Source organism: Bombus huntii, chromosome 9 (assembly GCF_024542735.1).
Source record: "Bombus huntii isolate Logan2020A chromosome 9, iyBomHunt1.1, whole genome shotgun sequence".
NCBI classification, from domain to species: domain Eukaryota; kingdom Metazoa; phylum Arthropoda; class Insecta; order Hymenoptera; family Apidae; genus Bombus; species Bombus huntii.
Window position 1 is genome coordinate 5,604,487 of NC_066246.1, and position 27,152 is coordinate 5,631,638.

The 27,152-nt window shown below is 39.4% G+C and overlaps 4 protein-coding genes across 5 annotated transcripts in view; 2 read left to right on the forward strand and 2 right to left on the reverse strand.

Moving 5' to 3' along the window:
* The first annotated feature begins 133 nt into the window (after positions 1 to 133).
* LOC126869671 (beta-1,4-N-acetylgalactosaminyltransferase bre-4-like) lies at positions 134 to 1,816 on the forward strand. Its single transcript, XM_050626514.1, has 2 exons — positions 134 to 1,146; positions 1,241 to 1,816. The coding sequence occupies exons 1-2, from the start codon at positions 313 to 315 to the stop codon at positions 1,433 to 1,435; spliced, it is 1,029 nt and encodes a 342-aa protein (XP_050482471.1). The 5' UTR covers positions 134 to 312; the 3' UTR covers positions 1,436 to 1,816.
* Positions 1,817 to 2,682: 866 nt separating this feature from the next.
* Positions 2,683 to 9,832, reverse strand: LOC126869667 (RNA-binding protein 5-like). The gene is made up of 8 exons (XM_050626506.1): positions 9,675 to 9,832; positions 8,328 to 8,927; positions 8,161 to 8,230; positions 6,864 to 6,937; positions 5,882 to 5,995; positions 5,060 to 5,807; positions 4,814 to 4,977; positions 2,683 to 4,738 (listed from the first exon to the last, which is right to left on the reverse strand). The coding sequence occupies exons 2-8, from the start codon at positions 8,910 to 8,912 to the stop codon at positions 3,719 to 3,721; spliced, it is 2,775 nt and encodes a 924-aa protein (XP_050482463.1). The 5' UTR covers positions 8,913 to 8,927; positions 9,675 to 9,832; the 3' UTR covers positions 2,683 to 3,718.
* Positions 9,833 to 12,920: 3,088 nt separating this feature from the next.
* Positions 12,921 to 27,152, forward strand: part of LOC126869286 (ELAV-like protein 2) — a 51,357-nt gene continuing 37,125 nt past the window's right edge. Inside the window, exon 1 of one of the 2 annotated variants that reach the window (XM_050625622.1) lies at positions 12,921 to 13,606. The gene's annotated coding sequence lies outside the window, so the exon portion shown is untranslated. Of the gene's footprint in view, positions 13,607 to 25,616; positions 27,135 to 27,152 lie in introns of those variants that run through there. The other variant, XM_050625621.1, reaches the window with a different exon arrangement.
* Positions 13,643 to 18,097, reverse strand: LOC126869532 (cytosolic carboxypeptidase 6). The gene is made up of 7 exons (XM_050626183.1): positions 18,040 to 18,097; positions 17,540 to 17,967; positions 17,036 to 17,472; positions 16,769 to 16,972; positions 16,425 to 16,648; positions 15,142 to 15,337; positions 13,643 to 14,913 (listed from the first exon to the last, which is right to left on the reverse strand). The coding sequence occupies exons 1-7, from the start codon at positions 18,095 to 18,097 to the stop codon at positions 14,610 to 14,612; spliced, it is 1,851 nt and encodes a 616-aa protein (XP_050482140.1). The 3' UTR covers positions 13,643 to 14,609.

Here is a 27,152-nt window from a genome sequence, read left to right on the forward strand (position 1 = left end):
ACGCACCGCTTCCATCATTTTACACACGTTCTGAAATACCGATTTGTTGGTCTTACGATAGTCTTAGTTGATAATGTGTTCTATTCGTCGGTGGTTCTGCCATGTTTTACTCACGTATTGCGCAAACGTAAGTTTTCACTTTGCTGTCAAAATTGAGTTTAGCCTGCATTTATGTACTTAAAAGCGCGTTTGTATAAATACTTTTATTTAACTCCAAGTTTCATATTTAACTTATAAAATAATACTTTGAACTATGTTGAACCTATCGAACAAACTAACAAATTTAAATATAAATATAACGCACTTGCTTGAATGAAATGTTTATTGGAAGTTGAAACAAAGGTTAGGATGAGGAGTATTATTAATATTTTTAAAATGTTTGTCGCTTTTTTTTATGACTATGCACGAGGATTATCATACGCTATCATTACGATTTTGATTTTGGGTTATTGCTTACACCCAGCAAGATTTGCATCACATTACACTTTTATAAAAACAGAAGATATTTACGATGAAATGGAAAGATCTTATCCAGCAAGAGATAATTCGTGCACGATCATGATTAATCCGCGAAGATCTTCTCAATTATTTTATCCAGAGGAACATCCACGAGAAGATCCCGTGGCAATGGCCCGCCGTCTGGGTATATTACCTGGAGGACAGTGGAAACCTCTAAATTGTCACCCTCTTTTCAATGTGGCCATTATATTACCATATAGAAATCGTCAAACACAGCTCACTATTTTTATGAACTATATTCATCCCTTCTTGCAAGCTCAAAATCTTGATTATAGAATATTTGTGATAGAACAAAGTCCAATACATGAGTTTAATCGTGCTAAACTTTTCAATGTTGGATATGCAGAGGCGACCAAGGTGAATGATTTTCACTGCTTCATCTTTCAAGACATAGATTTAATACCTCAGAATCCGGACAACATTTATGCCTGCACTAAAATGCCCAGACACATGAGTTCAAGTGTAAATACTTTCCGTTACAACTTACCATACAGTGGTTTGTTTGGTGGTGCAATTGCATTAACTCGAAAACAGTTTGAAAAAGTTAATGGATTCTCTAATATTTTCTATGGATGGGGTGGAGAAGATGATGATTTTTACAGTCGATTACAATCAAAAGGTCTTCAAGTATGTTAAATATTTATTATCAACTAAGATTATTACCAATGGTGACATTATGAAATATTGTTAAATTATTTTTTATATTTGAATTAAATTTCAGGTTACACGTTTTGGACCTGATATTGCTCAATATTACATGTTACTACACAAAAAAGAATCTCCAAGCAATTCTAGATTTGAAAATCTTGAGAACAGTGCTCAAAGGTATGATATTGATGGAATCAGTAATTTAGAATATACAGTTCTTAATCACCAATTAAGACCATTATATTCTTGGATTTTAGCAGATGTTTAGTTTCCTTTATCTTCTGTTTAAAAGTGTTTACTGCAATTTAATTTACTTCCCTCAAAGAATTGAAAATAATTCTTATGATAATTTAGTTAGCAACAATTTATAGAATTGTTATACTCTGAAATATGCTCCTAATATTTATAATAACTGTACCTATTAAATTATTTTGTATACCATTTCTATGTTATCATATAGTTTATTCGCACAATTCTGTAAAAATCTGAGAATATAAATCTTTTGATATTCTACTGTGTCAAACCAAAGATATAATAATATGTTTAGGGAAAAATAAATTGTAATTCTATGCAATTGGAGAAACAAACTATTAATCAACATGGGATGATAATGTTGTTTAATTGATATTAAAATTCCTTTCAAATGTAATACTTTTATTAATAATTTATTTTCTAAATATTACGTAACGTATTCAAAAAACAATGTAAACATATTTCCTAATTATGTTCCTGTTTGAATTAACGCGGTATTTCACGAAATCTTGGTTTTTTAAGCAAGTGCAGATTTAATAGTACAAAGATATTTTTTACAAATAGATTATAGTTTGTTCCTCTATTAATGTCCTCTACATGTCGAAGTATTAGCAACTGATATTGTAATCACATAAATCTTTTTCTAACACATTAGTATTAATTTAATTGTTTAATAGCCTCGATATTTCTGAGTATAATATTTATATTGACTGAAAAAAGACAAACATACTATTATCATTAAAATAAGATCAGTTACTTCTAATACTCAAATCAGTGGAAACGTAAAATATATTAAGTTCGAAACTAACTAAATACAATTGTCATAATAGAAATATTTCAAATAGTACTCACTAGTATTAGCCTTAATTAATTTTTGAATATTGATAATGTGATAAAAAAATGTATACCGAAACGTAAAAAAATTTTTAACTCATATCCAGTGCAATGGAATAAAAAATTTTTGATCATTGAAAATATTTCACTTGTCTAAGTGTAAATACAAGTGTTCCAATAGATATTAATACGTGCTTTAAGAACTCAAGAAAAGGAAACATATATAAAATTATAAATCTATTTAAAAAAGTAATATATAGTTCTACTCTAAGATCATGTTTTACTGTAAACAACAAATCGGTGAATTACATTCGTACAGTTAAAAAGATTTGGAAACATAATCCCACAAAAATTTACTACTTCGAATATTAAAATTTCAATACTACAAAATGGAAAATACGACGAAGATAAGGCAAAAACAAACTTCAATTATTTAAAAATGAATAGGAGTATATAGCAAGCAGTAATGCCGCGTGTACTTTTATTATCGCCTTTTAACCTATTGCTTATTACATGGGTTTAACACGTGATTAAAAAAATAAGATTAAAGTGTACGAATGATTATAGAAATGTGTATGTATAGCGAAAATTGTGTGATCTCCAAAAATACAGAATAAATCATAATAAAAAGAAAGAATTGACATATATGTATGACTATAAATATATAATTATCTTTGTATATATATATATATATATATATAAGTATATATATATATATATATATACATATACAAAGTATAAATATATATATATAACTATATATATATATTTATAAGTATGTGAAGTTAATATAATTACATTATAAAGGAATTATGAAATTTAATGTAAATTAGTATAATATAATAAATATATATAGTATACCAGTTTCACTGGATCATAAGCATGTAAATTGATTTTCATTCAAAGTAACATTATGAAATTTGAATGAAATAATTTAATTTTCCTTATATACTTCATAATGTTTCAATGAATTTCCCTTTTAAAGTACAGAAAGTATTGTATATTGTGCATGAAGTGTTGGACAAAAATTGTTTAGTAAGTGAATTATTTTGTTACTGGTATTTGTGATACACTCTTGGATATGTCCTTCCTTAAGTATCTAATTTTTGTTAAATTAACAAGCATATATTATTGCATGTGACTGTAATGTGAACTTCAGAAGCATCATGCAAATAAAGTTCAGGAGTATTTTTATCTATCAGTTAAATTACGTTACGATTCAATGAATAAGTATGAAATAACAAAAATAATTGATTTACATTATTTCTTAAACATCTTTAAATGAAAATGTCAGAATCGGAGAAAAAAGAAGAAATATAAACCGTATATATCCCAAGAATGGAACGACCAGCAAACAATCAGCACATTAAGATGATACGCATATTATATACCTATTCGTCTATGAAAAATTGAGAGTACAAGTACTTATTTATATATAAAATCTATTTTCACTATATCCAATGTATTATGTATCAGATAGTTCTTGATAACGCGCGTACATCATTTTCTTTACGCAATCTTTGTATGTGTCCCCTGGTAACGCACTATACGATGATGATTTTGCCCCTAATCCAGCTGTAGGAACCCTTCTTTCAGCTTCAATGATACTCGTCCTACCTTGGTTCGACTTACCAAGACCCATTCCTTCACTCCATCCCATTTTTTGTAAAAGTTTATTACCAACATTGTCTGAACCAATACCGGCTCTCGTAGGTTCTTCATATGACACCGATATTTCTTCGACCCTAGTTTTTAAGTATTTTTCCTTAAGTTTATTTGGTTGTGGAGGTTCTGGTTCACCATATTTTGCTCTTCTTTCTTTGGCGCGGTCGCGATATTTATTGTTTCTTTGCTGTGGATCGTTTGGGTCTAAACCACGTACTTGATACCAATTTTCCAAATTTTGTTTATGAAGATCAGATAACTGTTGGTGTCGAAGCAATGCTTCTTTACTTGGGAATTGTCGTTTACACAGTAAGCATGCTAATTTACTCCAATCTGTGTGTTGCCTTTCTTCTTGTTGTACATCCTCTATTTCCTCTTCTGTATCACTACCACCACCATAGGCAGCAACCAAACCATTATTTCCACTTTGATCTTCATCCTCATGATAAGAATTTGCAAGAGATTTCTTTTCCAATATGGCGTATCCTGCATCTGCAGCTCCGCTTCCGACACCTTGATTGCCATCACCACCAGCAAATTCAGAATTCCAATTACTCTTTGCATTCTCTTTCTTTTGATTCAAGGTTTTTGCCCAACGTTCCATATCTTTTGCTATCTTTTTCGCTACTTTTACTTTATCTTGTTTGCTGTCTTTCTTCTTAGTTTCATCCTCCTTCGAAGTTTCTTGAGTCGCGGTAGTAACTGAGGAAGTTGTTGCTTGATTGGTAATCGTATTTGTTGAATCTGTACTACTTGCTGTAGCAGTAATTGTAGTTCCACTAGACGTTGTTCCTGTTGCTTGTGTTACGGTTGTAGCAGTCTGCATATATAAAATCTTTAATAGTAAAAGTTACAAAAACTTTGATGTTAATAATGAAATAGAAATTTTAATTACCTTCGCCGGTTGATATGAAAAAGATTCAGCATCCCAGTATAGAAATTGCTGCGTGTGACTATTATAATAATATTGCGAATTTGGATCATAATACAACCCCGTACTTGGATCATAGTAATAACCAGATGACTCATCATAATGATAAGTGCTAACATCTGGCACAGCTGTAAAAAGATATGAATGTTTAAAAAAATCATTCTGCAGTAAATTTATCTAGAATCATGTTATTAGATTTAAAAAACCTACAATATATTTTACCGTCGCTACCATGTGCAGGAACTCTTCCACTCGCCAAGGTAGTACTAGACGGTGCCGTCGGTGTTGGTCTATTTTTCATTTCTTCAGAATCCCCTAATTTTCTAGATGCTTGTAATTGTTGTATCGCAGACTGTGCTACGGCTGCAGCTGCATTCACTCGATCAGTTTGGTTTAAAGATGGCAAAGTAATTGCAGATCCTTGCATTATTTGATTTTGATAATATTGCGTATAATACTGAAGGTAGTGAGCTTTCTGTGCAGGTGTCTTTGCATATAAATTGGCACTATATTCGGCCAATTGAGCAACATCATCCAAAGTATATCTTTGTGGCTGGCTGTCATTTCCTTTCCACGTGTTGGTATTATTTATTTGATGAAGTTTGCAATAAGTAATTTCCACTTTCCTACCATCTACTACCAATCCCTGTTTTGTAAGGGCCGTATGTAAATACATGGCATCCACTACATTGCCCATTTCTAGGTAGCACACACCTCTTGATGTATTTGTAAGAGAATCACGTCCTATACGAATGCTTCGTATCGGCATCGATGAAAGATTTTTCATCGCTTGCAAGACCGAATCTTCGGTCGTTAGTACATCCAATCCACGAAGAAGAACTGTATTTGTAGGATGAGGACTAATTTCATCGCTACCCTCTCCGCCTTCTTCGCTCTCTGCTCGAGACGCAGAACATTTGAAACATGTTTCCCTTCTTTTGAAATTGTGTGCACCACACTGCGATTGAAAAGATAACATTGCAATACTTGAGTTACATTAGACAAATAATAAAATCTTATAAATAGGTTTACCTTAACACAGTGCCAATCTTGTGTATTTTTTGCTGGTGGTTTATCTACATGGCAATCTTTTGGTATACTGTACTGCATTAAAGCGCGATATTGGTCCTGCAGCATCAGTACTCCCTGAAACAGAGAATTTCAGTGTTATCCCGTCCAACATCCTCCCAAAGCAGCTGCATAACCCGTAAACTTTCTTCTTGGTTGACGAAATTATAGATTTTTTTCTACTTCATAGCTTTCCGTCTCGAACGAACAGTAAAGAAAATGTCATGGTCTTATAACGTGGGCCATTCCACACGACTTGCGGACCGACTATACGTATATTTGTACATGCGCGGAAACTTCTTTTGCCGATCAAAAGAATTGAATTTGTGGAAACAAGCAAACATACAATGATTTGCTTGCATACAAATTTATACGTGAATAGGAAAAATATCGTGCATAAAAATTGTCATTCTTTTAAAATGCTTGATTATTAAATAATTGCATTGAGAGTATAAAGTTAAAATTGTAAAAGCAGAGACTTAAATAATACAACGAAAAGAAAAGAAAAAACTATTTTGTAATATTATGAACGTAGCAAAATGTGATTTGTATATGAATAAACTGCCATGCCAAATATAAATATATGCATTGTATGTAGAAGATAAGACGATTGGAATGACCCTCCTCCGATCTTCATTGTTAGTCCACAAACTTTTATGATAGATAGAGGATAGGTAAAAAGCACGCGCCGCGGCCTTTCGATATATAATGTAACTTTATAATCCAATAGACGGAATTGCGAGCGAGTTATAAGAAAAGTCTGCAAAGTATGTGGGGACTCCTAGATAAATAATTAGATATGGTAGATTGAAGTAGCCTTTGATAGGTGCACAGCCATGGCCATGGGGAAGGCCAAGGGGCTGCGTTACCGTGCCTTGCCGCCACGGGGCGTCGGTGGCACGCGTACAACGCATCGGTTGGGTATCTGGACTGAACTTCTTTCTACCTGTTTCATCTCCATCCACCGTGCGGCCTCCTGAGTCGCGTTAAACTCGACGAATGCAAAACCTCGCGAAGCACCTATACAGAGCAAATACACACATATCCAAAGTTAATCCACGTTTTGCCTGGGAGTCTCTACTCTGAGAGGGCAGGCAATCACAGCACCAACCATTGACAGATTGACTTTCGAACGAAGTATTTTCTTCGCTTCGTCGCTTGCTTTCATTTCCATTTGCCTAAAGCTCAGCAGAATGAATTCTACACGGGTGACAGACGATCTTTCTTTAGTATCTTTACGCGATAAGTTTAATTTAATGCCAGACCTACCCAAGTCTCCTATACTCCTTTCATTTTTTTATGTTCACTACCGTGAATAGATCAAAGGAGCAATAGTAGAAATTGTATAGAAAATACTTCCCCTTTCAAAAATTTCTATTTTATACAATCATTATTAATATGAACAATATTGGAAAAAATGAAACTGATATTTTTTATAGATACTAACAACAGAGCCTTATTGTACCAAAAAGAGTCACATATTCTATTGTATGTATTCCATACAATAGAATATAATAATAATTTCGTTATTTCGAAACTAGAATAGTTATATAGAATTGGTTGGTAGATTCATATTCCAATTATTTTATATAATATATAGTATAAGATTAAAGATTTTTAGAAATATTTTACATCACCCTTGTAAGATGAATAATGATGTTCTGATTTCCCTCAAAATATTCTTCCTATGTAATAAATTCTGTTCTTGTTATAAACTTACCTGATTCCAAGATTAGTAAATTAATTAATGATTGGTATTCAATTGAACAATTTTGGGGTATGCATGATTGGTACCGACATAATACTAATATAGATGATTGTACAGTATTGTAAAAAATTGTTTGAAATTTTTTGCTTATTTGTACAGCGTGACCTTCTCGTTAGTTGACTCAAAAGCAACGTCATTAATTACACCGCGGATTATTTTACGTATACATACACACATACACACATAATTACATCTACAATAATGCAAGATCGATGTCGGTATTTCATGATCGATCACGTATACCGACACGTTACTGTTATACCGGCATTTTCTTTGAGCCAACTAGGGAGAGAATCACCCTGTAAGATCAAATGTTTCGTATATTAAAGATTCCAAACCATTTTTTAAAATCATTAAAAATGTAACAATAACTTATGCTACACAAATCTAATGCAACTTGCTGAGATAAAAAGCAATTCACTAATTTGCACATTAGGTTTAGGGGAAGTTAACTTACAAAAATAATGATAGTTACCTGTATCCTTTTTACGAATCAGCCTGATGTCCTTGGGCATGAGACCACAGTTAAGGATGTCTTGCCGCACCTGTGATACACACATCATAATAATAACAGTGATGTATGCTTGCAAATGCTGGCTCACGAGTGGCCAATTATGTTGGGCCGCTAAGTTGAGAACCTACGTCATTTTCTGTAATATGCTGAGCAAGCCCACGAATCATTATGGTGTTGTTTGGAGATTGAGATTTGTAGTGGATGCCTTCCATGGACGAACCATAGGTACGTCCATGGTCGTGCTCAAAATCCATACTTTCTCGGCTATGATCGTCATCGCGATCCCGATCTCTCTCCTCCCGTTTCCCTCTACGATCTCGATCTCTTTCCCTATCCCTGTCTCTCCTGGAGCGATCTCTATCTCTATCGCGATCACGATCCCGATCTCTGTCTCTTTCTACAGAATCTCTGTCTCTCTGCCTTCCATAACGATCCTCCCTGTCTCTGTAGCTACGATCTCTGTCATCTCTGCTACGGTCTCTTCTATCTCTTGAACGATCCCTTTCGCGATCTCTATCTCGGCCTCGGTGGTTTCTATATTCTGGACTACGATGGTCTCTATCACGATGATCATTGTCACGGTGTTCTACGTAATCTGGTGACCTATTGCTTCCATAATCATTACGATAATCATAATCTGAATTATGTCCCCTCCTTTCAGGTCCGTAACCTGGCTCCCAGGGGTCAATATTATTACTGTACATGTTGTCCATGCATTTAAATAATTTCTGGAACAATCAAATTTTCGATTATTGTATTAGTAATTATTTATTAAATAAGAAATGTAAAATATGACAAATTCAATTAATGCATTACTTTGTAATTTAGAATGTTAACAGCCATCCATTAATGTAAAAATGGCAGCTAATAAGCATTTAAAATTAAATTAAAGCAATGAACAGAGCATATTATTAAATTAAAATCTATTGCTTTATATATGAATTAAAGTATATAAAACAAACTATCATATGTTAAATGGATACAAATTAATTTTATTCCAAAAGTAGTAATGTTAACTATATGGAATACATTTGACATATAGATTTTATACATAAAAATATGAATTACAATATTTTTTTAATAATGTAGTCCGATTTGAAAAGTACATTTATTTCTAACAAAATAATAGTATATTTTCCACGATCATTTTAAATTGTAGTGACAGATTTCATCCGAAATTTTGTACGCATTTTTATCAGAAAACGTAATGGAAAAAAAGAGGCATGTATTTTATTATTATTATAAGCGTAAATAGGATCAAATAGTAATCACCTATTAGGAGACAAGATAAAAAACAATATAAAACAAAAATATCGAAATGAAAATTTCGATCCGCAAAAGCGAACGAAACATCGTGGTGTTGATTAATAATCATCATTCAATGTTATAGAAAAACTATTGAAATAAAACAAAATTTTGAATCGAATGAGTTTTTTAGAGGTGTGAATTTATAACAGCTTCGTTTTCTTACTTACTTTACTCGTTATTTATGGAAATAGTCGTAGATTAACGTAATGTGCGCAATGGCGTGCTTGCACCTCCTGATTCACACACAATATGGCGTCGCGTGTGGAAGACGGACTCATTACGTGGTGCAAGAAATATGTTCTATCAGGAAATATTTTGTAGATGGCGCTCCAGCTCGTTCTGTGCCGTTACATATTTTCTTTGTAAGAGAAAAATTTTGTTTTAAAATTCTATCAGTATTCTACTAGCCTAATTTTAACACATATATATCAAACCAAATAATTTTGATATTGTAAATAAACTTTTTACATATTTCATATACATTATTAGGATCATAGTCGTATATTCTACTTTGAGCATGCCAATTGATAAGTTGTAGCAGTTTCCATGAAAGTGTCGCGTAATGAAAATAATGTAAACATCTTTTACAGATACAAATAATATTTAAATAAATAATATAATATTTTAATAAATTTATAAAATTCTGGAAAGATAATTTTATTATATATACGTACATATAAATGCGAATATAAATTTAAATTTTCCAGTAGGAAAGCTATTACTGAGAAGAACGCAAGATGGCGTCATTGCGCTGCGTCAGTTTCCCGCGTTAGGATGTTGAAATTGAAACAACTAGAGCGTATGATAAGTGTCGTGTGTGATCCAACCTAAATTTTGGATTAATTTTCAAGTGTGTTTATTCCGTTTTACTATAAACATGTTTTTGATAAAAAATATATTGACAAAGTAGTATTTTTTATCTTTATGTCCATTTTTCTTTTCCTTATTGTAAAGTTTGGTCATTTATCCATTAGCTGCTGTAACACGATCTTTCACATAAATTAGCTTTTATTACATGTATGTGTATATATATATATATATATGTATCGAAGAGTATCTAGTTTTTGTAAAAGGCTTATTTCATTTAATTTAATGAGATTAAAGAACTGAATGTTTTCGGACAAAGTACGTTGTCAATAATGTGTCTTTGTGTTCAACTACAATTATCCTTCAAAATTTTTGACAATTATTCTCGTCGGACAGATAAGAATAAGAGAGTGTATCTGAGATATCCTTTTAATTTGAAAATAAATTTTAATCATAATAGTGTATGATTATTATGCAATATGTGATGTAAATAACTTTGTAAAGTATAACCTCAAACTACGTATTACAAAATTTTAATGGTCCATATACCAGTGTATTATATTAAAGTCTGTCAGTGTTAGACAGCATCAAACAAGGAGCAAGAAAGTGTTCAAATTATCGATCTGTCTACACATTATTCAATGAAGATAACAATTTCGTCTTGAAGAAAATGCATAACGTGGTTTTATTCGGTAAGCTTACATAGAAAATTTTTATATAAATACAATATATATTTATTTCATCTGTTATTAAATAATCGGAATTTAAATACAATATTTTTGTCCATACAATAAACAAAATTATTTTTTTTTGTCACTGGAATGTGTAACGAGCTCTGAACGATTATTTATCGATGATGTTATTCTTAGTCATTTGAAAACCAAAAATTGATTCGTTACAATAAACCAATTAATTTTTACGATGATAATTAGTTTCAATTTCTTTTTCTTATTATGTACTTACATACGCTAGATAGGTTATCTCAAATAAATTCTTACATTTATAATGTACATATGCGGAATTCGTTTTTCGATCTTTTGAAATTTTTTGTGACGAATGGTTTGTCTATAAAATGGTAGGATTCTTCGCAATGCGCAACTATCTGCGAAAAGGGTTAAGCTTAGGCAATCGAGGTCGGTTTCCGCCCACGTCGCAACTTACCTATCCAGATCGCGCGATTTCGTTGAAATTCGGCTTTACTCGGTCCTGTAGGTGGTTGTCAGTGGTCGCTGTTGTTGCATGGGATGTCTGATTGCATGCATCAGTGTCAGATAAAGGGTACCTTGATCCTTTTACCTTCCTATAAATCTAGCAAAGTGATACAGCTACTCTCAGATATTTCCTTTGATATATTGCAAAGTTCTATTCATTTTTTTTCTGATAAAAATTAATTCTGAAGTCTGACGAACATATTTGTACTATTATTCACGAGTATAACCGAGAAATATTGCATAGTACATTATACATACCGCGGTTTCTGAATTAATTTGGAATGATTAGAAAAATCTGTTTGATTAAAATCTAAACTGATTTGTTACTGATTGAAATTCAAATTTCATTTAGACATTTTCTCCGAATGTGAGAGTACTTTCCCGCGGTGTAACGATTTCCAAGTAGAGGACATTAATATATATATAGATTATCAGAAATACCATAACAGCATGGCCGATAAAAAATCAGGAAACGGGATCTGTCTGCGTAGGGTTTCTCTAACCCACGTATACGATCCCAGAATTATTTCATTATTACATGGGTTACGAGCGTGTTGGTGACTCGTCGCAGCCCGCTCGTGTTTATTCAGCTATATAGAGGTCGCTAGCTTTACCTGGTCTGGGGATCTGTTCACGATCGCGAGAGTGCACGACAGACGGAGGGACGAGGAACGTTGGAGAGTACGCTCGGTTGAGAAAGCGTGAGAGGCAAATAGGGTACGAATGGAAGACGAGAAGACGAATGAGAAAAGGGGCGAGGGAAAGCTCGAAGATAACCAGATACCGGAAGAAGTGAAAAAGAATAAAGAGAAGGAAGATGTTAAAAATGGAATTAAAAACAAAGAGAAAAAACGAGAAAAATAATAAAAAGGAAAATAGAGGACGGATGAGTCGAGGTGCAAGATAAATGAAAAAGGAAAGAGATAGAGATAGAGATAGGAGGAGGGGAATATGATGGGAAAGGGATTGAAGTAACAAGAGAAACGGAGGGACAAGAGGGGAAAATAATGGAAAGAGAAGGAAGGGAAATCGTGGAAGAGATAGAGAAATGCAAATTGCGAGCTGGGGGTGCAGAAGCGAGTTGGAACGAATGGGAGAAACGGATAGATGGGATGAGATGGAAAATGGGATAGAGAAAGAGAGGCAGAGGCGTCTGTGCGCAATCGGCACGACGCAGACAGCTCGTCTATATACTTGGTTCAACGACCACCGCCCTAGTATCATCCAACCCCGAAGTACCGGGCGGCTCGGTGGTCGCGCTAGATACTAGATTAGGGGAGTAGAGGGGGTTGGAAAGAAGCTAGGGAGTTCGAGGGGGTTGCAACGAGGTGGTTTGGGGAATGGGTTGGTTGGGGAGGTTGTAGAGGGAGAAGAGTCGAGGTGGTGTTGAGCGGAACGGCCCACGGGCCAGTTCCGTCTCGAGCCCAGGAGTAGAAGAGCTACTGGCCGCTTGTCTGCTCCCTTCTTTCGCTATAGTTTCATTTCTTTCCGTTTTAGTTCATTCTTCAGTTCCGATTGATTGACACGTTGGTACACACACATATATAAACACACACATACACAAACGTACACACGAATACATGTATAATAACATATAGAAAGGTCGCGCGCGACACGTTCGTACACCTGTGGTATACGTGCAACGTATATGTACGTGATCACGCTACCCTTGTCACGCATACACACGCATATTACACGCACACGGACATACGGAAGCGTGCGCGAGCGCGTGCAACGAACAACGTGTTTTGAATATATAATTTGGTCACGTATAGAAAAGAAAAAAAAAACAAGATTGATAAAAGGAAAGAAAGAAACGTACACGCAAAAGAAAACAAAAATCATTCGTTGATTGGTTTGTTGTGATCAAGGAGTCGCACGCTCAATAGTCACTGTACCGGCTCTCCTGTTTATCGTATGCTCAATAAGCGGATACAGCCGTGATCAGCTAGCGTATCTTTAGGTCCGTATCTGATCAAGTGTACCAGGCCCCGTAGTACCTGTGTCTTCTGTCCATCCAATACGCGTGCAACAAGCTCGCGGATTGCTTGAGTTTTAGGAAACGTAATTCTCGCATTCAGGTACGTGAACAAATTTCTATTATGTGACCTAAGAAAGCAACAGCTTTCGCATTCTTCTTTTCCCTTTCGCGATTTTCTCCACGAAGCCCTCACCGATACGGATGGGTAGCTGTGTAGAAACCCTTGGACGAGATTACCGTTTCATCCGATCTCATTTACACCGTTATCATTGCGACGTAAAGAATCTCTATTATAATCCACGAGATAAATTTTCAGTCTTAAACACGGGAAATCGCGTAAACGATGGACAGAATTTGTCTCGTTCGGGGGTTACGTTTTTATTCAATTAGTGTACCAGATAGTAAAAAAAATTGTGCATGCTTTTTATTTCCTTTCTCCGTAGCATTTATATGTTTGTTTTATTGTTGTAATTCTAAGTTGCCATACAATACGAGCCTCGACTTATTGTCGCTAAACCGAAGGAACGCGAACATCTTTGTAAAAATGGTTTTCAGTGAATAAACCGATCGGTCGGGCGTACTAAGAAATATGTACGTAAAGAAAGCGGCGCGTGTGTAGGAATAAAAGAACGTAACAACTCTACAAATCGACTCTTTATGATTCGATACAGCATACACGAATCACTGATTGACGTTATTGGCATTGGGCAGTTTCGTATACCACTCGATCCATCAATTTTATGTGTACATTGAGGTAATCGTTAACCTACACCACCGTGTAAAGAAGCTTCTCTACGAAACTGATACGATCGACATCGGTTTCGGATTACACATGCTTACGTTACATTGCTATTCTCTTCTTCTTTCGTCGATCGATCACCTACAAATTCTTGAAAGACCGCGAGTACGCGTCATCGTAGAGCTTCAGGGAGAAATTTTTAATTCGTAGTATTCTTTAAAAATTTCTTTGCGCAAAGAAGAGTCTAAATCTAGCGGTTCACGTTAGTTAAATCGAATCAGACGCTTCGAAGTTCTCTTTAAAGAATTATTTTATCTATCGATTATCGGTGCTAAGACGACGCTTTGAGGTAAAATGGAGATCGCTATCTGTTCAACTTGGCGGCTTTTCGAGCGACCTTTGCCCTGTTCTTGCTGGTAGCCAGTTCCAAACCGCCCCTTGTCAGCTGATTGAAATCGATAATGGTGAGCCTCGGCTCGACGGGATGTCTGGACAGGGCCTGCACCCTGTCGAGCGGTGCCCCGGGGCTCCGGAACCTGTAGCTCCGGTTCCTGCACCCGCCGACGCCCGTTCCACTTCCAGTTCCGGTCCCAAGCTGGCTCATCCGCGTGCCGCTCATCGATCGGTAACCGCCGCTCGCGGCCATCTCTGTCTCCTCTTGAAAGTACCTGACGATCACGGCCATGCGGATTTCATCATCCAACTTGTTCATTTTCATTCTATCCTGATTCTTAAACCACAACTATTAACTCGTAGAATGAAATTATTTTATCTTTATATAGTAGATTTTACGTAGCTATTTCTATTAAGAAGAGTTTGAGAGTTTTCTTAAAATAGTAGCAGAGTAAAGAAGAGGCGTATGAATTTCTATAACAAAGTAATGGGAGTGAAATTACTCGTGAATACTGGCCAGATGTATAGGCGCAGGTTTCCTGGATGTCTTCGGTCTAGGTTCTCTAAGAACTCGACGCCTTGTTCGTGATTGTCGCGATCGTTTGGTGGATGGTTGATCGGGAAGACCGGCGGGTATGATGCCCATCAGTTTGTAATATTCTAGGAATACACGGGCCAGATTGCGGCCTAATCTATAATCTGTGATTTAATTGGCAAGTCAAGATAGTTGATTCATCGCATCGTAGCACGGGCCTACGTTAAGTACCGGATGATCGATTGGCATCCAAACTTTTTAACGCAAAGCTTTCGCTTTAATTGATCGCGTTATAAATTATTCAATAGTACTTTGCTTAATTTCCCTCGAAAAACACGGAACGAAGCGAAATAACCGTGCGGCTTAACAGCTGTTTCGTTTGGAATGCTCTCAAGACGGTTTGCCTTCCGAGTGATTAATTACCATTTCCAAGATTGTGGCAATATAAAGTTAGTTGGTTACCTAGTTACCAACTGAACTATCGGGTTAACACACTTGAACATTTTCGTTTAAACATATGTCGGAGATGAAAGAACATCGGGATTTCCCGTCCGGAATGTTGGGAAAATCCCAATACCTAGTCCAGACATTTACTATAGCTGCACTTAAGTAATAAAAATAAGAAATAGTTTTAATGTTCCAATCTGACTTTATGACGATGGGTTCGGTCTCTAAGTGACATAGCGGGTCATTAGACGTAGCCACGGTCACGGGAGGGACGTGTACCTGACGGAGGTATGAAATGATTATATGGCTCTCCTTAAAAACAAAGATTGACCCGAGAAGTACAGGGTATATAAGGGCAGTTTCTTTTGGATTACGGAGAGTTAGTTTGTTAGTTAGTCGTTGGACGAATTGCTGATTGAGTTATCGAGAAGTTACCCGAATCGAGTATTACGTTGATACTTGTCCTCCCGTGGACCGTGGATTCGTCATCGAACCTGAATTCGTTGTCACCATCATCTCGACCATTCTATCGCCATAACTCATAGCCTCTTGTAGTGCCCCCATTTGTACCGATAAATATTAGCTACATCCGCGACGGTAAAGTAAGTAAAGGTTCATCGAACGTCCCAAAATGCCAACTTCACTCCGACACATATATAGATTATTCTAGATTTGTGAAACATTCTGTTGCAAGAATTCCAAAGACAGACGCTACTGGAGAATTTTAAGCGAAACAAATGCTCGTACACAAGTAGAAAATAATTCACGTATCTACGGAAAATAAATACAGATATCAAAGGATACATCCTTCCTCGGTGTACGGAAATATTCCAGGCGTGGATTTCCTATTGTATCCGAACATCGATACCTCGATGCTGTAGCAGTTTACATGTTCCTTGAGAATGGAACACAGATAACGACGCGCGGTCCCAGCCTTATGGGGATCCTGATTGTACATCGTGTTCCCTATTTCATAGTCTTCGGCGTGTTGCGCTAACAACTTTGGTAACACGATGTGCCTCTCGTACCTGAGAGGCTGGCAGCCGTTGATTAGATAGTGTCATTTGGAAACGGAAGGATCTTATTTTCTTTACGAATATCTCGAGGAAATTTCTTTAGGAGAAAAAAGGAAAAACGGTTAGAGATACCTGTACACATCGTCGTAGGTGTTTCCATAAACGAAAAGTCCCGTAGCATTGGTATGAGCGTGCAAATCAAGTACGCAGTCCAATGGTGTACGGGAACTCTTATCGAGGTTCTTCAACATCGGTTTGATCGCTACCAGAGCAGGATGCAGCCAATCGGAGATTTTGTTCCACGAACGATTCAAGTCTGCCCCCATCAGAGTAGATCTTTAACAAGAGAACATTCTGTCGCTCGTTTGTTTCTCGTTTGGCAGAGGATTCTCTATTTACCTATAATTGCCAAGAAAAACGCCGTCAGGGTTTAGCATCGGTACTATCTTGAAAACGACGTAATTCCTCAACACTTGGGCGATGGGGTGGGAACTGACCAGAAAGTCCATTAGACCTTGGCAAACGAAGGAAGAGGGTGACTCGCCTGGATGTACTCTGGCAAGAACGACCACCACCCTCCTTGAATGATCTTGAGAGTCTTCCAGATTTGAAGTTATCGTGACCAATTCGATTTTCCTCTTTTGTATCGACGTGGCTAAGGTTTCCCTCTTCGTACACGTTAGCCTGGTGCAAAGATTATCCAGATGTGCCAGATAGCGACTGTACGAGTATGGATAGGTCAAAGCAAATTGATACACATCTTCTTCACGGTCGAAGGAAAAGGCGAAACTGAGGACGTAGTGGTTTTGATGCTGCGCCGATTTGTAGTAAAATACCTAGAGGAAAGTTTCGTGGAATATCTTTCGATATTGGTTTCATCGTTTTCTGTAGACGGCAACTCACTTGGTCTCTGGGAATCCTTTGCCACTTTGGTTTACTGCTGCTCTTCACCAAAGGCGTCATTCCGTTTCGAAACAGATTTGCGCTCTTCGATATGTTAACTATGTTAAAGACCACTCGTTGATCTGCTTTCACGTTGTCCACGGTGAAGTTGAACCACAGGCGAAGTCGCGGATTGCAGATATCAGGCCTGATGAACAGATCGTACTCGAATTCTGAGATAAGGTCCACCCTGCCCAAGTTACCGGTCTCGAACGAGGCATCGAAACAAATGTGTCCTTTCTTCGCCTTTCCGCTGTGTCCCGGTGGTCGCATTATCATTTTGTTCACGTTTCCCATACCTCCTTCTGTATCACTGTCCTCGCTCTCTGCACAGTCAAACGTCTGTTTGTAGTTCTCAACATCCTCGTAATTCGTTAAAAACGTTTTCAATCAAGCGCAATTAAGTAACAAAAAAGAAAAGAATTAATCGAAACGAAATATAAACAAAAAAAGGATCGAACCAGCTCTTTGATAGAGGCTGGTATGTTCCAACGGATCTCGACCCTCCCCGTGAGCCATTCCGAAAGAGGAAACGCGCTGATCCACTAGGCAGAAGACGTGGCAACAGACTGACTTTCCTCTGGGTCTAAACTACCTTTTATGGCGGGTGTTACCACCTACGTGGATAAAGGCTGTAACACCGATCGTGCCGTTGGATCAGCACGTTACGGTTAATTCTCGTGTCGGTTCTCGTGCGAGGAATCTCTCGTGTGGCCTAGGTTCGTGATTTCGCGCGGTTCAATCGAGCAAGATTGGCGGGAATTCGCGTGGCTGCCACGCGTCAAAGATCCCACAGGATCGACAGAGCAGGCTTTAACGAAACGGACAAAGTCGTTTGCGGTCACGAGAAGCTAGTTGATCGAAATCTAGACGAAGAAAAGAGGCTACATCGGTAATTTACTTTTGGTGCTCGGTAAATTCGGTTCGTTGATATCTATTTCTAAATCCGATCTTCGTATCCTTTCGTAATCTCGCGCTCGTGGGAACGAACGAAGGTGGCGAGTGAGAGCGCTGTTGCTCCTGGTCACGAAACGCCGGAATTTGAAATTGAGCGATGAACTTTAGTTTTCAACCCTGCGGAGGTCGTGAATCATGTACGAGAGAGATCATGTACGAAATATTTTTCACATTTCTCGTGTTTTTGTATAGTATTTATATATAAAAATTGAAATAGCCGCATAGATTAAAGTCACCTTTGTATCATCTGTATCTCTCAGGGACTGTGTTTAAGTCTGTTCTAATACGAAATTTTTAAGACCATCCCCCACGGATTTAGACGGCTTCTTAACTTTCATTCTTTCAATCTATCTGATAGTTTTCCGCGTATCTAGTGCATTATAACGTTCTGGATCTATTCTTTCTCGCGGATTAACGATTCGAAGAAGCGAAGAGATTATATTAGGACTGGCGAGATCCACGTGGCGCGTGCTCGAAGAAGTAAGAAACAGAGACAGGAACGTCCACGTCACGTCTTCGACAAACCACGTCGTGGTGTCTCAAGTCTAGCTGCTCCGTTCTATCATGCATTGTTCTTTGCCCGATGGGTGCATAGCGTGTCGCGTGCGGATTTCTAAATCAGGCTTGTTCGATATCTATTTCCATGCGGTTCGTACGATGCCCGTAAGTGACACATCCACCAGCTAAAACCTACGCGTCTATAGCCTGGAAGGAACGAAAGCACGAAGAAAAAGGGAAATTAAACTCAGTCGGTTAGGCTATAGCGGTCTTCCGTTGAGATTGCACAATTCTCTTATCAATTATTCATCGATTGACGCAAAACCTGACCATTATACCACGAGTCACGTGAACTTAGCCAGTCAATGCTAGTGACCGACAGTGACTCGTTTCTCGTTCGATCAGATTTGATAGAAGCGTAGAAAATCGTACGAAGTCTCGTCCCGTAGAGTTTTCTCGATTTACGACCATTTAAATTTAGTGTTAGGTATTTTTCTTCTTGAAAGGCTGGACAACGACAAAGGTTGATAGCTTGGCATTAGTGGCAACACTTTATCCACGACGGGACAAGCTTCCACCTCCGGGAAACGTTCTACAATTTGCCCAGGCAAATGTCTGCGGTGTGTTGTCTCGCCTCGGTTACGGCTGTGGAAGCAAGAGGGAAAAAAAGAGAAAATTCCTGGGAAATTGGAGGGAAAAAAGGTCTGAGGACACTCTGGAGCTGACGGTTGGGAAGAGCAATTAAAAGTGGGACAAAGAGGCTGGACAGAAAAGCACGGAACAATCAAGGGGACGGCAAGGGTGGCTGGAGGATAGAGAGGGAGAGGATACACTGTGATACGCACCGCTGAACTCATACTAAATCTTCAACAGTTCCGGCTACGAGGGAAAAAAAAAAAGGAAAAGCAGCCTCGGTCGTTATATTTTTTCTCCTCGACACGGTTTCCCTGGATCGCGATCTACATCGAACGAAATTAGAAGAATCCAACTATAAGAGGCATCCTTCTACTTTATTCGTTATTCCGTGACGCGGAAAACGGAAGTTAGGTCAAGAGAGAAAGAGAAAAAGGCGACCAGAGCGGTAATAATAGCTGGGAACAGGGAAGGATATGGCAGCTTCGAGTCACAAAGGGAAAGTCACCCCTCGCACATGGAAAACCGACCGAGAAAGTGTTGCTCTGCGGTGAATTTTGCGATCTATATGTTATATCACGAGGCGAACTGGTCTCCAAAGAGGAACACCTGCCAAATGTCAGAGGGCAATAAGCATCGAGCTAGCGTTGATCCTCGCGTGACTGCTCCTTGAGTCGGCTTGACGGATCACAGAAGATCTATCGGGAAACGACGTCGAAATATAGAAGCACACGTTCATAGACAAAATGTTTCTCTCTCGTGTAGAGGTGCGATCACGCAGATAGACGATGTGGCATGTGTTACGTGCTCGCGTTTCAGTCACGGAACGGTTTCTAGCTTGTTACGAACAATTCTCGAAGACGGATCGAGCATAGTACGTACCAGTTTCCTCAACGTCGGACATATCGAGAGCGGAGTTTGACTTGTCCCGAACTGGTCCACACGAGGCTCAACTTCTCATCGACTGGACGATACTAACGGCGGATCCACGCGCCTGGTTTCCTTGGTTTGTTGAATCGATAGATGTCCCTGCTGCCATTTCTTTTCGTTTTTGCCTTCAACCATGAAATTTTCTGTGTCTCGCGTGACTGTCCCTTGGCTATACGTATAGAGTTTCGACGAAAGTTCGTAGAACTACTGCAACCTCCAACGAGACGGTCGTACGGCCGAAATATAAGGAAAATCATAACCGTGCTTTGTAACGCGTGGTATTTTATTTTGCTTGGATAAAAGCTAAAGATCTGACCCCTGAAACACAATCTATCAATCTATAACAGGAAGATCGGTCGTTTCTGTGGTAAATATTTGCGCAAGAATGTTTGTCCTTCTTTCTACGTACTCGATGTAACATGCTGAGTGGGGAAAGATTTTTAAGAACACGTTCGGGATACACGAGCCGCATAGAATATCGAACAATGAATAATTCGTCCTTTATAATATGGAAGATTCACAATTTCGAAATAACGAGTTTGGCACGCGTTTGATACGCGACTGGAAGCTACGTAATCCGCATGCACAACCCTGGCTCGATTATCAGGCTACGGGGGGACGCACGGATTCAGCCTCCGATGCACGTGTGCAGCCTCGTTCCCGGGTCCACGCAACCCGCTCCGTGCAACATGCAAAGTGAGCTTAAGTCACGCATATTTATTGTTTGGCCAAGCACCCGGATGAGCAAGCGCAAATATGGCGTGCCACCGGGAGAAGGGATGCAGTTATGGAAACTTGCTGTTGCCTCTGAAAAGATACATTCCCGAATAGTTGGTTCAATGCTCCAACAACGCGTAACTATGTTAACTACCTGCGTCCACTAATCGATGAACCCGCATAATTCCTGGACACCGTTCGTCCTACGAACTATTTCCACTAGCTCGAACCACGCTGGTAAAACTCGTGTAAAACTATCCAAAAGTGGTTTCGAAATTGCTGGTTAAACAGAAGTTTGGTAGAATTTCACGGTCTGGTTGTGGAGATTACTTCTATAGAATGAAGGATTATTGGATTCCCAAGGTATTTCTACCCTAACCGCGACAAAAAAAAACGACTCCATTAAGGAACGAGAAGTGGTTATAATTCTGAAGGGATATAAACTCCTTCTCTCGCGATCCTTAGGATAAGAAAACACTCTCTAAAGGGAGCGCTACGTATAATAAGAACATCTTGGGTTCTAACGGTAGTCGAATGGATTTTGTAATTCATCTGGATAGAACCGTATCCATCGATCGTCGGGCAGAGGATCAGGAGCGTAAAGAGTTGGGAATTTGAAGATTGGAGAGTCGCGGTCCGGGCAAGATTCGCATCGGTGGTAGGTGCATGTACGTGTGTTTGTTCGGCTGGTGAATGTCCTCCGTTCCTGGGCTTTGGCTGGGACTTCCTGGTGAACCCTTCCTTCACCCTCGTCCCTCTCTGTTCCCCGAGTTGTTCGCAGCCGAGCTCTGTGCAACGTGGAGGGAGAGAAACGAGGAGAAAGAGAGAGCCGGTGCAAGTGTAGGAGAGAGAGTGAATAACTAGGAGAACGCAAGAGATCGATATTCGAAACCCCTGTGCCGTTGGGCACCGAGCTCCTCTTGCCACCCCACGCCCAATGGCGTAGCAAGAGGGGGCAATTGGGCTAGGTACTGCCTGTTCCCAGGATACTCAACAAACGGAAGTTTGGGACAAAGAGGAGGAGCGTTATAAATTGCCCGAGACGGGATTCGGGATTTACGCGGTGCTACCGTCTGCCCCATCCCTGTCTGGCTGCATTTTTTTAACGTCGTCGTTTTCATCGAACATCCAGACTATATTTTGACGGATAATTTCAATTTTCCTATTATCACGTCGGATTTAATATCTGGTATTACGATACGGCTGGATGTTATCTTTTGTTTCGTGCGAATGGAGATAACCGGAGTATGAAACTATCTTGTTTCGACAGTAAAATGGTAATTTCAGTTGATAGAAGCTATTTATATGATGATTTTTAGAGGCACAAGTCAAAATTGTGATATTCTGATTTAAATTCAAATCTAATACATATACTTTCGTTTTCTTCGAGCATCTATTTATAGGGTACGATGGAATAGATTTGTACAGGCTACGCCGTTGCCCGTGTCTGTCCTCGTATGCATGCTATTTACCATTAGATTATCATCCCCTCATTTTTTCGTCTTTCCCCCTATCTGGCTCCGTTTGTGCTTTCTTTCGACCCCTCCTGGGCAGCTCTTTTCTCAGCGTGACTTTTTCATCCGCGTATCTTGCATCTCGCGTTGCGAATGTAACAGGCGGCAACGAGCAAACCAATTATTTCCGCCGTGATGATCGACTCACGTTCGTAATTTCGAGGCCGAGTCATTAGCGAGCCCTCTTTGCAGAGCGTTCGTTAACATTGACGCCGTTCGAGTAATAACGTGGAAATGATATTCACGTCGGCTCGCGTACTTTTTATCCTATCGATCGATACTTTCCTCGTTTGTACTCGATCACAGATAAGATAATCGTCGATCAAGTGCAGACTATGATTTTACTCGTTTACGCACATGTTGAAGAGGCAGACGTTTATAAATTACGTGGTCGACGTGATTGTTCTTATCCGAATAGAATTGCATTCGAAAATTTACTGTTTCGTATATTTGCCGTTACTATAAGGGGATCAGGAAAAGTGGGGTACTATTTTTAACTAACAAAAGTTTCGATAGGAAATGCGTAATTCGATTTTTTTTCTTTGTTAACGTTTCATTAGCGCTGCATCGTCGTATTGTGTGATTTACCGATGCCCGAGGCACGTGGACCCATTTACGCAGCACGTGTCCTCTCAAGATTCCGCTAGGGATAGCGTTACAATATTCCGTGATGAATGCACCTCCTCCAGGTAGCTAGGGCTCCGACAAAAAAGGGGCTCTTGATTCAATTCGGAGCCTGTAATATCTTGTGCCTACAACGAAAAAGGGGAAAGGAAAAAAAGAAGTGACGAGAGACAGCAGCAAAGGGGACGAGACGCAAGGGACAAAAGTCGAGAAGTTAAAGCGATTATATTCAACGAGGGAAAAAGAACGAATCGGACGAATCATCGGATTTTGAATATCGGTTCGAGTTTAACTTTCTGGAAAATTTGGTCGATGTCCGTGCACGTTAAAAAAGGGGGGCGGGAGGACTGGGGAAGATTAAGGTAGGGGGGGAATAGTGGTGAACTATGTGGTAAAGGCACGGCGAAATTTGGCCGCATTCGCACGGTCGAAAAGCTCTTTCGTACAAGAGGGAGGTCAACCCCTGGGACGACGGTTTCCATTTTCAACGTGGCGCCTGCGTCCTCGAGCTCTGCACGGGCTACCAACCCGCCTCTCCTACGCTCGTTTCCCCTTTTCAAGCCTTCGCTCCACTCTCTTTTCTTTCCGTCGTTCGCGGAGCCTGAATTTTCACCCCTTCCTCTTCAACCCTCGAGAGTAGCGCTTGCGCACGTGCACTCCCCCGTACGTCTAGCCATTTTTTTCTTCTTCCCCTCGAATTCAACCCCCGTTCCTCGGAACACGAGACGGCGAGACCAACTTCTCTGATGAAATATTCAAATATATTTTTACGTCGAATTTATTATTCGTCGACTCTAATTGCGTCCACGTATCTATCTCGTGTTCACCGTTCCTTTAAATTTTCTGCTTTTCAATTTTTTTGGCGAACGTCGTTGAAACAACGATCCTTGAGTTGTCTTGTAGCATCCCTGTCTGTGAGAGTACCGTCCGCCTCCACTCGAGTTCGCGATTAACACCTTTTCCCGGACCATCCAGCTAGCGGCGCGGCGGTTGCTTTCCCCTTTCCAACCTTTTACCGCGCTCTTCTGCCACCTGTATGCAAACTACGCCCTGCTATTTTAGAGTCGAGAGTTCCCTTTTTCTTCCAAAATCTTTGTCCCAAACGGCGATTGTTCGATCAACAGCTATCCACTAACTGCTTTTTTTTCCATCCCTCGTTCTTCCTTTCTCCTCCACGTATATAGTCCCCGGGAGTGCTCTTTCAATCAGTATCGGTGGTTGCAAGGTCCAGAGGATCTCCAGAGGGAGCAGCCATTGTTCACGACCCTTCCCTAGCGCCTGCGTGCGTCGTGCAACTACCCTCGATTTCATTTTCTCTCTCTTTCTCTGCGTATTTGTCTCAACAGCTTTTCAGCCGATCCTAATGTCCAGATAGGTCAGAGAGCAGTCCTCTTTGATTTCTGTCCGACGCACGCGTCTCCTTAGGTCCTCTATGAACTCCTCGATCTTTTGCTTTTTCGTGTTCCTGTTTCAATCATCAAACGAGTATTACACGCGGAGTGTGGAACGATGCAAAGTTATTTTCAGCAAGAGTTATTACTTCGTCAGAATTCCTTCTGACGCATACATCCCCGTCGTAGTTACATCCGTGCAACTCTTTACGTCGAATGAGTTAACGTCACGACAATTTCCAACCAAGTATTACTTCGCGTTTCTTCGTCACTCGGCGCCTGCGTAGATTCCGCCGCCTCCGGCTACGGTTTTTCTTCGTTTCCTCCTTGCCGCTCTCCGTGGCCCGGTTTCCATCTTTCAAACCGCGTCGACGAACGGACAACCATACTTGCTGGTATCGGAAAGATGCAGCCATCGCCTTCGATCCGCTCGCGTAAATTCTTCTTTTTCTTCGATCGGTCTTTTGCTATTTTCTTTCGACCTTACCTCTCTTTTTTCATCCTTTCTCCTCGCTTTAGCTCCCTCCGTTTTTCTTGGCCGTGTTCGCGGCCATCGCAACCCCTCCATCGAGAGATGGCGTGCCGCGAGATATCGAGGCGGTGGTGGCGATCCAGGGAGAGGGTGCAGTCATTGCCTCTTTTCAGCGCCTGCGTACATTCCTCAATGTTCGTCGATCCTCCTCTATTCAACGTGCTTTCCTTGATTGTTACCTTCGACCTCTATCCTCCTCGCGGCTCCCACCCCTTTAGCCTAGGTAGAAGTAGTAGCATCGGGGGCGGTGGCGGCAGCGGGCAACAGAGGGTGCAGCGATTGGCGGCAGGGCCTGGCTCCGTCAGTTTAGTTACCGCACCACATAAAGGCATTGCGTTGTAGACACCGTTATACCCGCAACATTCTTACTATTTGCTTGTATATCTTCATTTCTGACCCTTTAATTTGACAATACGTTCGTATCGTTGGTACATATAGAATCGTCCTCACCGTATATACCGATCAATCATTCTTGCTTTCTCCCGCCCACGTGTCAACGAGATACTAATCGAAAACCGCGTGTGTTCACGCATAACTTCGAACCGCGTTTAAACTAACGAAATAGAAAGAAGGAAGAAAAGAGAGAAACGAAAAGGTCGAAGGCAAAAAGAGTACAACGGACGACAACAACAGCAACAACAGTAATCAATAGAAAACACGATTAATAGAAAACGAGTAAAACGAAATAATCGAAGTTGAAATCGATCGGTCAGCGGAGAAATAAATTTCGTCAACAGACTTGGATCGTCGTACCACGTTCTTTCACGCGCGTCTTCGTCGGGGATCTTATGATTTCGTTCGTCCATTTCTACCCCCCCTTCCCGGATCCTTATTTTTATCCCTTCGCCTCCTGGAACGGTCAGCTTCTCGAAGATCGATCTCGATCGACGTGCACGCGGCTCTCCTTCTAACTTCGTGTAAAAAAGAAAGAGAGAAAGAACGAAGGAAAAGAAAAAGATAATTAAAGCTACGAGGATAAAATATACGTCGCCGGTTCTCCACGAAGATAATTCAGTGTGCGATACGTTGACGAGGTTGGTGTTAAAAATACAGAGAGCAGGAATCGTCGTCTGGAAGATCCTTTAGTCGGCAGAAGAGGTCTTGAGGAGAAGGAAAAAGGAAAACGTACGGATGAGAAAGGGAGAGGTAGAGGGAGAAAGACGAAGTAATAGTGTTGGCCGGTGGGTGTGAAAGAGAGACACTCGAGGGTGTGTTCCGTGATTTTCTTCGTCATTTTTTTCCCCCTTTCGTTTCGTCGATACATTAACAAATCAAGTGTCATATGTACGTGCGATCGTCGTGTATCCAGTAGGTTCGATTGTTTTTATAAAGTATAGACTGTAATTCTTCGTTGTCGATCGAAGAAAGTGCGAGAGAGATATCTGGAGAAGGACTTGAACTTGTAATTCGTCGCCGTAATTCGACAAACTTGGCCGTTTAAAAATCGATTAAAATTATCGCATAAAACACGGGCACGGATCAGAACGAAAAATAAACGAACAAACGGATAAACGAAACACGCACACATCGTCGTTTAAAGAACGAGAATTAAATACGAAACGGAACAAAGAACGAGCATCAAACGAGATAACAACGAAATGAAAATCTAGCGATATAGATAATATATACAAAAAAAAGGCAGAGATAACACTTCATTAAAAAAAAACTAATAAAAACGCAAAAAAAACATTAACCCACCGTCGTTTCGTTCTACGCCCAGATATCGGCATCCTCCAACCACTGATTTTCATCGTTAACCGGTATGTTCATTTGTTTCT